Genomic DNA, 16,035 nt, shown 5'->3' on the forward strand with positions numbered 1-16,035 from the left:
TAGTGAATGTCAATATAAAAAAATGATGAAGAAATCAAACACAGATCACATTAACAATTTCACTTAAACACCTGCTTCATTTGGTAGGTATAACACTGCTTAGGGATTGTAAAGGATCCTGGGTGGTAAATGTCAAACTGGTGACACAAATTCTGGTGCATTGTGTCATAGCTCCTGCATGCACTAGTACAGTTGCAGTCAATACAAATATCTTGTGAACATGAGGAAAATTCACAGGCTCATCCAAGTAAAACAGATTTGCCTTATTAGATCATAATACTCATTTCAGACAGTCCTTTTCAGTCTCTCCTTTTGTTGTACTATCCAAGAGATCACAAAAAAGGCTTCTCAAGAGAATCTCAAAGGTGAAACAGAGATCTCACAAGGCAGAAGAACTGAGTATATGTATGCAGAGATACAGGGAGCTTTCAGATTGGCTGTGTAGGAAGACTGGAGGAAGAACTCGCAATGTGTGCTTAAGTTCCTCCATCATATTTGAAAAATCATGGCAGTCAGGTGAAGTTCCCGATGACTGGAAAAAGGGAAATATAAACCCCATTTTCAAGAAGGGGAAAATGGATGACCGAGGGAACTACAGACCAATCAGTCTCACCTCTGTGCCTGGCAAAATCTTCAAGCAGATTCTCCTGGAAGGCATGCTAAGGCACATGCAAAATAAGGTGCTTGGTGACAGCCAACATGGCTTCACTAAGGGGAAATCCTGCCTGACCAATTTGGCGGTCTTCTATGATGGAGCTACAGAACTGATGGACAAGGGTAAAGCAGTTGACGTCACCTACCTGGACTTGTGCAAAGCATTCAACATTGTCCCACATGACATCCTTGTCTCTAAATTGAAAAGACATCAATTTGGTGGATGGCAGGTGGGTTGGAACTTGATGATCTTAAGGTCCTTTCCAACCCTAACTATTATATGATCCTATGATTCTAAGTTAGCCTTATACCTTCCATGTCACAGATTTTCTGTGACCTGTGGCCATGTTGTGGCAGCCTTCCTTCCATCCTACAGGTTGAAATAATTATTTGTCTCCAAAATCCTACCTAGTGCAATCTGGACTCCCTTTAATCTTTAACCTTTAACCTTTGCTATTTCCCCTGTGATATGGTTTGTTACAAGGCAGTTTACAGTAATCTCCTATGACTGTTATGCTGACGAACTCCAAACTTTACTGAACCTCTGCTTGCCAATCCATTTTCCTTCAACTAACCTGGTTTCATTAGGTTGTCCAAGAGGACTAAAATAAGACAAAGCTTGTTTCGACTATGTCAGATTCCTTCAAATATGAAATATGACAACATTCCTCTAATCTACCTCATAGTATTCCTCAGGAGACCAGCTGTTCAGAAGATTAAATGATTTGAAGATTAATGTTACTATAGAATGCTACTATAGAACAATAATATTTTTATTTTATACAGAACTTTTCACCTTCACAATGTAACACAGCTGCTAAATATAAGAGAAGAGGTAAGATTTACAGACTAGCTCAAGGGATCAGGCATTTGAGGATTTGAGTTCGATTGCAAGTCATTGGCAAAGTGAGAAGGTCAATGCAGCAAGTCATTTAGCCTCCCTGTGCTTTAATCTGTCTACAGATATAATAGTAAATTTGCCATTTTTTGTAGAGTAATGTGAGGCCCTCAGATGAAAAGAGTTACATATAAGTGAAAATGATAATATATATAAATGAAATGTACCTAGATTCTCATTCCTTCAGATGTGCCATTATTATTGTGATTGTTTTATTGCAGTTTCTAGCAGTCACTTGGGTATTCAAAGCTGCTGACTGATTTTTCTCAAAGGCAAGCACATAAAAAAAATAATTATTGTGTCTTTGAAATCAGAAGTCAGCTTTTTAGCCTTGCTCTCAACACTCAGCTCCCTTTTGCCTTTGCTTAGGACAAAACGCCTCTTAGATTCTGTGTTAATTAATTCAGAAGTGCCTCGGACAAATGAAAAGTGAGGCTATTTATGCTCCTGTTTTTACTATCCTCCTTTCCATCCTTTTCGCAAATGCCTAAGGTTCACTGTAGTCACTCACCAATACTTAATTTTATATCATTTATTACATTATTACCTGACATCAAATAAAAGTAAATAACCTAGAGAAAATAACAAATGTTATTTTTCAGTCTTAATATTCCACCTGTTTACCTGAGTTCATATTAAATAAGCCTTTTTCTGAATTTTATATGGACAGGTAAAACCTCAACTTCTGAAGAATGCGCAGCACTTGTTAATGGTTTAGGCAGCTTTATTTATTAGTTTAAATGCACCAGCAGTGACAATGAGAGATCACACTCCAGCTTTTTGCAGCTTTGAAGATGTGGCTGGCCACTCTAATGCTAGACCTGAATGAGCAATTTGCAATAAAGACATCTGAAAAACAAGTACATGATAATAAATATAGACACTCACCTGATACATGTAAGTTGTGTTTGTTCCCACATACTTCGCACCATACAGTTTTCCATCAGGCCATTTCACTTGGACAACCTCTCCCACTGCAGGTGGGCCCAGCCTTAGGCAATCTCTGCTCTATTTACAAAGGATAGATTCTCAAATCAGTGAGTGAGCCATCACACTAAAATTACCAGTAAGCTGCTCCATAATTGGAGGAGATTCATTACGATGTGTGTTTGAAGTTTTATACTCCTGCTAATGGGCTAACAGAAGACACTGTTAGCCTTTATAAAAATGAAACACTGACCAAAGAAACATTCTCTTTACAGCTTGATGCTGCATTGGCAAGGCAACATATGCATAAATCAGATAGCTATCAGCAACTGTGATAGATTTCCCTCAAAATTAATTTCCATCATAAACTGAAAATAAAGATCACTACATTGCAATTGTGTATATGCAACACTTTCTCTTTTACATATTCAAGTAACTCATGTTTTGTTAACCACAGCACATTTTTTTTGTTAGATGCTAACTGCTGACTGAAACATAACCTGATGGATCAAATTATAAATGGTGAGAACGCCAATGGATTCTTTGTTTAGCTGATGGAGAAGCACTGAAAGAATCCAAATGCTTACAAAAAAGAATTAGGTAGGATCTTTCCCTCCCCCCCCCCCCCCCCCCCAGAAGATATAAGCAGGTTTTTTTCTTGTACTTTGGACAAATTCTGTGCCTGACTTGCTGAGCATGTCAGAGCAGCACAGTTTATGCTAGTTGCAATATATCCTTGCTGGGGTTTCCTTTGCCCCGTATGGCTTAGTATGACATAATTATTCATTTACAAAGCACACTGACCATACAACCATAAGAACAGCTGTCCATATCAGCAAATACATGAAGGACCAGAAAAAGATCACTTTAGGTCTGCACTCACCAATTCTTTGGAAGCTCTCTCTGCCAAATACTCATTCCCGCAAAAGCATCTGTATTTCAGACTACATCACAAGGCCTGTCATGTAAATTAGCAATAATATAGTGGTATTCTCCTAGGTGTGAGTGAACGTACTGGTGACCATGTCACCTGAGGTCACTGCTAAGAGGTGTAGGCTGGGAAGAGAACAGATAAAGCCAAGGACTCAGGTACACGTACTCAGTGACAACGCCCTGCAGGACCTGGTATTACCTCATGTTAATGCAGTACTATAACTATTTTCGAAGTCTCATAGAGCAATTTATAAAAAGACTATTTTTGAGTTCAACAGTCCACTTCTAACAAAGGCCAACAATCATCATGAGAAAGAACTTAAAATGTGAGAGCAAAAATGCACCACAAAGATCCTTACTGGGACATCAGCTTGTTAGAATACCATGCTAGCCAAATCCTGGCTTCATAAACTATTTTTAATCACATGTATCTTAATCCATGAAATTTGATTCAACATGTGAAAGAAGTGAAAAGCTGGAGTTTCACAGAAACACACTTTCCTGCATGACAATACTGTTTCTGCCAACCCTCATGTTTTTGTGTCAGGAGGACAGCTCTAAGGTACATCCTGCATGTCTGCCTGGCAAAGGTTGCTGTGACAGACACAGAAAGATACATCCTTTCAACTTCACCATATATTTGGGGTAGTAGGTGCCATTACTGTATTATTAATTCATGGTATTTCCAAGAGAGGCAAGGGGGTAGGGGAAAAGAATGGCTGCTGCCTATTTTCCAACAGTGGAATAATTATGACTTCTTGGTGAACAGGGATTGCTAAATATTTTCAATGCTCTCTCTCCTCAGTGATGACTGTCAGGATGATTATTTTCATTTTTGTATTTCTTCCTCTATCTGTTTCTTGCTAAAGTGCAAAAAGGAGTCTTGGCTTAGTATCCTGAACCAAACTTTCAAAACGCATCATGGAAGATAGGAAATTTCCAATTAACAATGTCAAACCAAGCACTAATTTTCCAAGAACAAAAGCCCAGCATGAATTACTCCCTTTGCACCTTGCACAAGAAAAAAAATCTCATAGCTTCTCTAGGATAGCTAATGGAATTGCTCATATGGAAAATTAGAGTTCTCATGCAAATAACTAGACAAATAACAATCCCATTCTTCATGTATCATCCTAATGTCTCAGTCTATGGAACAATGTTTGGGAAACCTGTAATAAATAGTTTTTGCTGTTTCTACTAGAGTTTCTTCCTACCTTTTATTTTCACATTGCATAACCATTTCAGAGTCTCTTTTTACTGCAAAAATAATTCCCACCATTATCTTCTGAGGAATGATCAGACTTGTTTCGCAGACTGACAAAACTGCAAAAATGCAACCTCACTTTTCTCACTCATATGCTGAAAAGTCAAACATCAAGATATGGTAATTCTTCAACATTTCTGTACACGACTTGTAAATCTACATCCAATTTGTAAAACATATACATTTCCCATACAATTAACTTCATGTATTTTCTTCTCTACACAAATGAAAAAAACTGTACCTATCTCTACTGAAAAGCTGATTCACTTAAGTGTCTACTGTCACATTCCAGATGTTGCACAGCTCAGAGCCCCATGTCTGAGCATGGTGAGCCTCCGAATGCTGCTTATGGACATGTCCAGTTGCGCTTGAGGATCTCCAAGGATGAACACTTTACCTCCTCCCTCGGAAACTAGTCCAACATTTGACAATTCACATAGTGAAAAAGCCTCATATGAATCACAGAATCATAGAATAGTTAGGGTTGGAAAGGACCTCAAGATCATCAAGTTCCAGCCCCCCTGCCATGGGCAGGGACACCTCACACTAAGCCATGTTACCCAAGGCTTCGCCCAACCTGGCCTTGAACACTGCCAGGGATGGAGCACTCACAACCTCCCTGGGCAACCGATTCCAGTGACTCACCACCCTAAAAAGAAAAATTCCATGTGAAGGTATTTCCTGTATGTCAGTTGCTATCCATTGCTTTTCATACATGGCACTCTGCACGTATCTGCTCCTGTATGTCCAGGTCCTTCTTGTAAAAGTGAGCCATAACCAGACAAAGGACTCCAGATATGGTCTCACCAGTGCTAGGTTTACAGCCATGCAAAAAGTTTCTTTTTAAGAACAAAAACCTGCAAATAACAGTAATTCTAAAACTCTTCTTGTTTATTATTACAGGTGGTATTTTCTAGTTTTAGAAACGCTAATTCTGGGGTTCATTATATGCATTGAACTAAAATAGTAAGCAATTCATTAACAACAGATGTTTGAAAAATACTCCGAAATACTGGGTTTCTCTTATCTTCTATCACTTAGGAATTCTTGTATACAGCACTACAGATAATGTAGATGGTTTTGCTGGTTTTCTGTTCTGATATTCCTTTGTTTTTACCACAAAACAAACTATATTGCTAAGAGGCTTAGCAATACTTTGGTTCTTTAAGGCTGGACAGAGCATTTGAAAGTAACAAATCCAGTTGCACGGCAGAGTGGGCATGGCTGACACAGACTAGGAACAAATGTGGAGCCACACTAAGAAAAAAAAAAAGAAAGTCTGCACCTGAGGACTGCACTTGAATCTAGGAACTGTGAAATGTTGTAAAATTCCTATAATGTGATTACAGCCACTGATACCTTAATTTTTTAAAACTTTTCTGGAAAATATGTTCAAATGCTTTCCTAAATGAAGGCTAGAAATTTTAGATATTCTGGTCTAGGATGAATTTATGAACCATTGAGACTATTCTCCAAAACTGCCAGAAACAGATGTTCCTTTTTGACAGTGTTTTGCCTGGTAATTATGTTATTAATTCAGCTATTTCAAATTCAACAGTTATTTTCAAAATTAAAAAGATATAAGAGCCTTTGACTTCTGTGTTTGATCCAAAGAAGCCACACTAAAAACAAATATATTTAGTCAGTTCGGAGGAAATGGAAAACTCTGTGGTGCAATCCTTGAAGTCAACATGGCTAAATAAGCTCATATCTTCAGCCACTGGTGAAAAGAAGCCCGCAAGTTAAACTGATAGCAGAAAGTATACTGCAGTCTTTCATGTCAAGATTGTAGTAGGAAAGGATGAAATTACTCTGCAGCTACAAATATCAGCCAATGTTAATTTACAGAGTCTCTGGTCTGACAGAAAGCTAGATAGACAGGACATCTTAGGAAGCAAAATATTCGCATGCTCAAAGTAGAATATGTTAATGAAAAACAAGAAGCTTTCGGTTTGAAGCATTTTTCCTCAGTGAGGAAGGCAGCAGTTGAACAAAAAAGATAAAAAAGAAAAAAAATCTAGTTGCCACAACTTATTTAGTAACATTAAAAAAAAATAATCCTCAAAACAAAAACAAACCAGGTTTAATACATGAAAAGCAAAAAGCTCTCAAAAACATGTCTGAATATTCTGAACTCACAAATTCCCTACCATTTCATTACTCTGAATCTAGCAGCAGCAAATGTTTTCATTAGCTCGTACAATGTTCTGCCTTTTAACAGTCAGCTTAAAGCTCAGTGTTTGATCTTTCAGAAGCTTAAACAGAATCATATGCTTCCAAACCCTATTTGGTCTCTGGTGAATGCGTAGTATGATTGGTGAAAAAGGGATCAATTAACTCTTTTAACTTAAAAGTTATGGTCATAAAGTTTAATATTGAGTGTAATATTCACAGCACTAACATTGGTCATTGTACGTCAATGATTTGCTTGAAAAAACCCCCCCACAAATGAGGCCCATATGTCTTCTTTTAGAGGAGGTATAAACCCAAGAGAAGTTGCATATTTAAATTTTTTGTTAGAAAACAATTATAACCAAACAGAAATATGTGAATGTTTGTCTAACCAAATCAGGGCGAAACTCTGTCAGATCACACGGTTCTTGTTAATTGTTTTGATGATGTGATCTTACCCTGACTAAAGATAGAAGAGTTCTGATGATGAAGGTTCCTGATTGAATCCTGTCACTTATAGACTAGTATGTCTTGTTTCAGAAACTGCTTTTCCCTCCCACTGTACTTTCTCATGAGCATTCTGTGGAACTTCTACTAGGAGAAAGAAAATCAATTTCCATCTTGATCAGATCAGAATATTTTCTGTGGGAGATTACTAAACTCAGTTCTCACAGTTGCGCTCCCAGAGCGGGTTTAATAGAGAAAAAGAGAACTCAACACTGCAAGGTAAAAGGCATTTGCCAGTCCACAGAATCACAGAAACATAGACTAGCTTGGGTTGGAAATGACCTCAAGATCATCTAGTTCCAACCCCCCCTGCCATGGGCAGGGACACTTCACACTAAACCATGTCACCCAAGGCTCTGTCCAACCTGGCCTTGAACACCACCAGGGATGGAGCATTCACAACTTCCCTGGGCAACCCATTCCAGTGCCTCGCCACCCTCACAGCAAAGAACTTATTTCTTATATCTAACCTGATCTTCCCCTGTTTAAGTTTTAACCCGTTACCCCTTGTCCTATCACTACAGTCCCTGACGAAGAGTCCCTTTCCAGCATTCTTGTAGGCCCCTATCAGATACCGTAAGGCTGCTATGAGGTCCCCACGCAGCCTTCTCTTCTCCAGGCTGAACAGCCCCAACTTTCTCAGCCTGTCTTCGTATGGGAAGTGCTCCAGCCCCCTGATAATCCTCGTGGCCTTCCTCTGAGGGCACTATGTCCTTCTGATGCTGAGGACACCAGAACTGCACACAATACTCCAAGTGGTGTCTCACAAGAACAGAGTAGAGGGGCTGGTTCACCACCTTCAACCTGCTAGTCACGCTCCTTTTGATGCAGCCCAGGATACGGTTGGCTTTCTGGGCTGCGAGCGCACACTGAAGCCAGCTCATGTTCATTTTCTCACCAATCAACACCCCCAAGTCCTTCTCCACAGGGCTGTTCTCAATCACTTCTCTGCCCAACCTGTAGCTGTGCCTGGGATTGCTCCCACCCAGGTGTAGGACCTTGCACTTGGCTCGGTTGAACCTCCTAAGGTTGTCACTGGCCCACCTGTCAAGCTGTCAATTGTCAAGTGTCAAGGCCCTCTGGATCCCAGCCCTTCCCTCCAGCATGTCAACAGAACCACACAGCTTGGTGTCATTTGCAAACTTGCTGAAGGTGCACTCAGTCCCACTGTCCACATTGCTGAGAAACATGTTTTACAAGACCAGTCCCAACACTGATCCCTGAGGGACACCACTCGCTACTGGTCTCCAGCTGGACACTGAGTCATTGACACAATTCTCTGCGTGCAGCCATCCAGACAGTTCTTTATCCACCGAGTGGTCCATCCACCAAATTGATGTCTCTCCAGTTTAGAGACAAGGATGTTGTGTGGGACAGTGCCGACCACTTTATACAAGTCCAGGTAGATGACATCAACTGCTGTACCCCTGTCCATCAGTTCCATAGCCCCATCATAGAAGGCCACCAAATTGTTCAGGCAGGATTTCCCCTTAGTGAAGCCATGCTGGCTGTCACCAAGCACCTCATTGTTTTTCATGTGCCTTAGCATGCTTTCCAGGAGAATCTGCTCAAAGATTTTGCCAGGCACAGAGGTGAGACTGATTGGTCTGTAGTTTTCCCCGTCTTCCATTTTCCACTTCTTGAAAATGGGGGTTATATTTCCCTTTTTCCAGTCATTGGGAACTTCACCTGACTGCCATGATTTTTCAAGTATGATTGACACTGCCTTACCAACTTCATCCACCAGCTCCTTCAGGACCCGCGGATGGATTTCATCAGGTCCATGAACTTGTGCACATTCAGTATCCTAAGACGACCTTGAAACTGATCCTCTCCTACAGTGGACCTAAGGGCTTCATTCTCACAGTCCCTGCATCTGCTTTCCAAGACTTGGGAGGCATGGTCAGAGCATTTGACAGTGAAGACCTAGGCAACCTCATCTTTCTCCAGATCCAGAGCAGGCAGTTCTCCTGTTTCATTCTGGAGACAGCCCACATTATCCCCAGTCTGTCTTCTTTTAGAAACATACCTATAGAAGCCTAAGTAACAGTCTGAAGCCATAAGTAATAGTCTGATGACCCTCCTCAAAAGCTGATGAATACTACTGGAGACCAGTTTTCCCTGAACATAGCCCTAAAACATTTTCATATATATATATTTACACACATAGGAAAATGCATTTTGTGCGTGTGCATGTGTATGTATATAAATATAAAATACACATAACTAAAGTTAGGCATACAGAGTAGCCTCATCCTTTTCTGAACCATTCAGTTATTCTGGAACTTGTTAAATTACCCTAGTTTCAGCTATAACAGAGTTAATTTTCTTCCTAGTAGCTGGTGGAGTGCTGTGGTTTGGCTTTAGGCTGAGAACATGCTGATAACACACTGATGTTTTAGTTGTTGCTAAGTATTGCTTACCCTGATCTAGGACTTTTCAGTCTCCCATGCTCTGGCAGTGAGGAAGGGTACAAGAAGCTGGGTAGGAGCAGAGACAGGACACCTGACCTAAACTAGCCAAAGAGGTATTCCATACCACAGCATGTCATGCCCAGTATATAAACTGGGAGGTGTTACCTGGAAGGTCCAGATCACTGCTCAGGTTGGGCTGGGTATCGGTTAGCAGGTGGTGAGGAATTGTATTGTGCATCAATTGGGTTTTCTGACTTTCAATTTCTCCTTTTTTGTTGGGTTTTTTGGTCCCAATTATTATCATCAGCATTGTTACTCTTGCTATTATTTCTATTATCACTATATTTTATTTTAATTATTAAAATGTTCTTATCTCAACCTGTGGGTTTTTACATTCTTCCAGTTCTCCTCCTCATCCCACCTGTGGTGGGGAAGAGAGGCTGAGCAGCCTGCTGCATGGTACTGAGTTACCAGCTGGGCTTAAACCATGACATAATAATTTTCACATCTACCATATCCATAACTTTATTTTACCCATTTCCCATGAGGGTATCTCTACAAAATCCACAGCATGAATCATCAAACTGTTATTAAACATTAACCAAGATAGTAAACATAATCAGGCTGGCATCTCTTTCTTCAGGAGAGTGTCTAACAGCCCCTATTGCAATCTCAGAAACTCCCATTTTATTTTTCTCAACAGTAACAGAATTATTTATCTGTTTAACTGGCAGACACAGTGCTGAGCTCTGCTACTTTTCAAGTCAGTATGGTTTAGACCGTACTCAAAATAAAATATTTTTGTTTGTTTAAACGGTATTCAAATTTTTCTCAATGTCACTTGGCAAAATTTTTTGCATCTCCTTGACACTCCTGGGTTTTACTTGTTGATTTGCTTTGTTTCCAAAACAAAGCACAAAATGCCTCATTGTTTATTTAAATTCTTGTCAAATACCATTAATGGTATCATTGATATAAACAATACAGGGCTAAAGCGGTTAAGTGTGGCTCTTGCAACACATTTTGTGAGCTAGCATTTACTTCTAATCCTATTTTTTGCTATATGGCTCTGCTGCGAAAGAATAAAAAATACAGAAACTGTATAAATTATGATACATAATGGTAAAGGAATAGAATAAATATACACTGAACCTGACTGGCAGTATTCTTCCTGGGATGCTATGAATTTAATGACAGTTTAAGTCTTCGCTCAAAACTAGTATTTGTAACAATTAGTTTAGCTCAACGTATTTTTCATCCTCTGAAGTTACTCATTATTTCTGTACCATACCACATCAAAAACCTCTATGAAGACATATTCCAAACAATCAGCAGCTGTCTTGCAGGAAAACTGTTTATGAATATATTTTGTGGTGCTGCTGCGGCTTTCTGTATCAGAGGGTTCTGGTGAATCCCACTATGTGGCTGTCATGCAACTTGGTGAGAAGGAATGGAAAGAAAGGCAGAGGTAAGCAGCAGCCTGGCTTCAGCCTCACAACATGCCTGGTGATAATCCTTTCAGTATTGTTTCATCTCCATGCACAGGGGCCATGACACAGTACTGGAATTCTTCTCCTAACAACTGAAAGCTGATAATCTAGCCCTGAGGCTTCAAAGATCAAAGAAAAAGAGATACTGAAAAGACAAACTAGAGCTAAATCAGACTGTAATTGCAATAAACCTGGCCTTTCCGTCCTGCACACCTAGATATTTTTACTTTCACTCATCTTGTGTCTGTTCATGAGTATATATTGTTAAAATCGAACTGTGCATTTTCTGTCGTCTGCTGCATTGCTTAAATCTATACAAACAGCTCAGACCTCAGTATTAATCTATCAAATCACAATTTGCATAAAGCAAGCCATAATATTGACTCCTTCGGGCTTTTATAACTTATAATTCATGCAGTCTCCAAAACTGAAAAACCAACACCTCTATCCTTTTATTTTGGAGAAACTGAAATTCATTTCACAGCAAATTCAATTCATAGCAAATTCATTTCAATTTATAGCAAACAAGCATTCGGTATTAATCACAAAATTAACAGCTACTTCTGACAACACAGACAAAACACACTAACAACATCTGATTTTCACTGATAAGACTTCAAGTGGGTTTCTAATCCCAAGACCCACAACATGAAAAACTAGGAAAAATCCAGACCTGATTTTTTTTACAGAACAGTCCATTCCTTGACTCTAGTTGAACCACAGAAGTAATTTCTAAATTTTCCCCTTAAATAAGGACTTGAGTTAAATTTCCTATCCTACTTCATTCCTACTAGGCTAGCAATGAGACAGTGCTCTCTGTACCTACAGAAATCAGCTAAGGATGGTTTGAAAGGGAAGGCATGCAGAACTAAGCACCAGGTGACCATGCTGTCAGGAAGAGTTAGCTCTTGCTGAACAGATATAAGAAAGAAAAGGCTCCCATGGGGAGAGCAGTCTTTGAACAGTCTTGAGGATAGAACTTCCATGTCCCCAGGGCCATTCTAAAAAGACACTTAAATGCAAGTTTTCTCCTCTGCCTACCTTACTTCAGCTAACATTAACTTTCAACAAGAGTGCTAGTGATTAAGCTTCCACAGTCATGCTCACCTGTAATTGTTTCATAAGAAGTACAACTAATGTGATTACAACTAACAACTCCTATTTAGAAAAGCTTGTCATAGCGACAAATGGCATACCGCAGCTGCAAACAGTGAATATATCTACCAACGCCATTAAAATGGAAGTGGAGGAACAAATAAAGGAAACTGAAAAAAGCCACTGATCTCAACAGGCTGCCAAACTGTGTTTTTCTTTTGGAAGCTGATAGTATACAGGAGTTAACACAAATTTTTTGAAACACAAAGTTAGGTTTCATACTTTCCAGGACAATTTGAATGAAAAGGAGAGTAGCTAATTTGCCACAGTAAGAATTTTATCTAAACAGGAACAGCAATTTCCACAGTGCATTAGCATTTGAAAGAGGAGCCCTGATTCCCAGGAGTGCAATTCTGATTTTGAATTGGTATAAATTTAGTGAAATCACCAGATTAACAGAATAGTTACTGTAATTCAACAAATTTAGCCTTGGATCACAGAATGCATATTCTAAAAATATTATAAATTTGTGTATAATATATTGACCTTAAAATGCTACTGAAACTGGAAGAACTATTGGATCATACTTTCCTGAATACATCTAATTTTATTTGCTTTCCATTCAGCTTAGAAAGATACTATTTCAACCATTACATCGCATTTCAGCAAAGTATTAGTAACACAAATAGAAACATAACACTAATTGACAGATGCAGAGTCACCCAGAAGGCCACAATTCAAGGCCACACTGCAGAATGTGACTTAGGACATCCAGGGTGGTACTGGGCATCACAATAAGGTACAAGCAAACATGACACTGAGGAAGCTTAATTTGGGGTACAATATACTGTTATGGGACAAAACTCAGTGTCAGTGGTAGGAAGGTGACGTTGGCAAGGACACCAGGATCTCTGATTTGCTGTCCCTGACTGAAGTCAGGGCTCCTGACAAAGTTCCTTTAGTGCAGTAGAAAATCCTTGCTTATGCTTACCTGAAAACTAGAGGAGACTCTTGAATTCTACGGTACTACCTCATACCCTGCCCACCTATATATTGGTGAAGATCTAAAGGTTAAAGTTCCCCGTAATCAGTTGCAGTCAGACAAGTACAAAGAGCAGTTCATGTTCTGCCCCTGCCTCAAGACCTAACACACACCAAGGGAAATGCTCCTTTTTCTCCCACCCTCCGAGCCCCCTCCCCAAACCCCAGTGGCAACTCTGGAAATAATGTACTTCTGCAGTACACAACAAATGGGGTAAATTACCAGATCTGACACCCTGGAATTCCTGAGTTACTTCAGAAAAAATGCTGAGGGGAAGTAATGCTCCTCCCTGCTGCCAGCAGTGCCATATCATCCCAGAGGATCCTGTGCAATTCCAGGGATTTCACTGTGCTGTATATGCTCATCATGGCTGCAATCACAGCCCCAGACATGGACACACACGCGCTTTGCAAACATAGAAAGCACTGTAATACATTTCTGTCTCTCACCTGCTTCACTGCAAAGTCAGCCATCTTATTGTAAACTGGAAAGTAATGGATTATCTTCCATTTTGTTTCTCCTGCTCAGCTGTGAGCGCATTACCTTCAACTTATCTAAAATCATTATTGATAAGGATTCATAAAGGATTCTATTATAAAGTGGAAAGCACATTATACACAGAAAACTGTGTAAAGGCAATACTTACACTTGAAGGTTTAATTTGCCTTTAATCTATCCTATATTCATTTTTTATGCTTATCTGTTAAGTTGCCTGTCTTTCTACTGTAACAGAAAACAAAGGAAAAACAAGAGCCACAGAAAAATCACTTCTGCTCTCCATAATGGAGCAAAGTAACTCACTTAAATCGATACGGTTATAGTACTGTACAACAAGCTTCAGATTACAATCAGATTATTGCCATCTTTCGATGTCTTGCAGCTTCAGGAGTTAAAACGATGGAATAAAAGCCTTCAGTCCAAAGCCTTAGAAGTTGGTCTTTGCTTTTGAAAACGTGTGATTTTAACTTAATAAGACCACAGTTTTAAAAACAGGAATTCATTAGTCTTAATATTCAGGAGATGCAAACAATGCTTTGCACGTGCAAAGCAGAGCATTTTCTGTATCAGCACTTGCAAATCCAATGCAAAAGTTCACAGTTACAAAAAAGCGTTGAAAAATTTCTCAGCTCACACAATCTCGAATTAAATTATTAAAAAGGTATATACATATTTAACAATTTGGAGCATTCAACAACAACAACAACAAAAAAAAAAAAACCCAGCCATAAAACATTACACAATTTTTATAAATCTATCTAATCAGGAAAAGAAACCCAAGTCTTCTCCTGTCATGCAGATCTCAAACTTGCTTTCTCGAATTTTGCAGAATTGTCTGTCAATGGTCAAAGCATACAAGATTTCTGATGAGTAAGCTCAATTACAGAGCAGATGATTTTATAATGCTGCAAACAAAACTGCGCCAGCACAGTAATGCATTATGAGTAATGCAACATGAGTAATGTATCATTCAGCTCAGAGACTCGATGTCGTCTCTGTTAAGAAATAAACCGAAGATTGCTAAACTTAATTATAATTCATTAGGTCTCTTTTCCCACATCACACAAATACTTCTGAGGACTTTTTGACTAAGTTTATACCAAATACAATCTACCCTTTTGTTACCTTGAGAGCTGCATTGCTTGCTTTTCTATTTCACATTCTCAGAAATCGCTGGTGACGGTGACACTGGAGTGCATCCAAAGTATATACAGATTGCCCAGAAAGAGTGCAAATTCAACAGTTCTAGTTTCTTTAGCCATTCTTTATAGATTTACATGCCAGTATAATAAAACTGAATAAGCTATTATTGTCTGTCATAAGTCTAATGGATCTTTCACACATACAAGGAGGCAGGTAGGCACTACTGTTTAACATTTTGATTTGAACAGGCAGACAAGCAGAAAACAGTTGCCAGAAGTGATAAAGAGAGAAAGGCATACAGAAGAGAAACCACTGGAAAAAAATGCTAGAAACTAGTGAGTTTAGTAATTTTAAAAAGCCAGACGAGCTTGTTGGAGGAAAAGTCACATACATCTGGTTTGTAGAACAGATTTTCAAAAAAAACACAGCCTCCTTTGGGAATTGCTAGGGTTAGAATCAATCTTTCGTTTTTTTTTATATCCAGGTGGACATTAATGGACTATCAAGATTGACATTGTAGCCTAGTGTCTCTGAATGTCCACCATTCAAGCAGTACGGGTTTTCACAAGCTGTAGCAAAAGTGTTAATATATAGAGAAATTGAGTTGATTGAGTGTCCACATAGACATATGCAGACACCTATTTATTGCAACAGTGGAAGTCAGTAGTCATGGGCAAAGTCATTAGGAAAATGTTCTTGTAAAGTAAGACTGTTCTTGAAGCTACATTCTCAACACCAACACTCACAGCCCCTGAAAGTGAGCTACCTTTTCTAACCTGCACATGCAAAACCTCCCACCTATAAAATGGCACATTATGGTTTTAAACCAGCGTTCCCTTTAGCTAGCCTGTATAGGAAATAATTTTTGGAGAACCATCCAGCTAAATCCCATTTGTTCTACATCTGAAAGGAAGACAAACCCATTCTGTCTCTCACTACTTTAGTAAGACTATCTTTGGGACAATCTGGATTCAGCCTGACCCTTTTGACTTTACAAC

The 16,035-nt window shown here is 39.2% G+C and overlaps 1 protein-coding gene across 6 annotated transcripts in view; it reads right to left on the reverse strand.

Moving 5' to 3' along the window:
- Positions 1 to 16,035, reverse strand: part of KDM4C (lysine demethylase 4C) — a 261,790-nt gene that overhangs the window by 7,180 nt on the left and 238,575 nt on the right. For all 6 annotated transcript variants that reach the window (XM_065662339.1, XM_065662337.1, XM_065662336.1 and 3 more), the window contains one exon: positions 2,441 to 2,560. In XM_065662339.1, coding sequence (XP_065518411.1) covers positions 2,441 to 2,560 — 120 coding nt within the window. The remainder of the gene's footprint in view (positions 1 to 2,440; positions 2,561 to 16,035) is intronic.

This window comes from Lathamus discolor, chromosome Z (genome assembly GCF_037157495.1).
Source record: "Lathamus discolor isolate bLatDis1 chromosome Z, bLatDis1.hap1, whole genome shotgun sequence".
In the NCBI taxonomy this organism is placed as follows: Eukaryota; Metazoa; Chordata; class Aves; order Psittaciformes; family Psittacidae; genus Lathamus; species Lathamus discolor.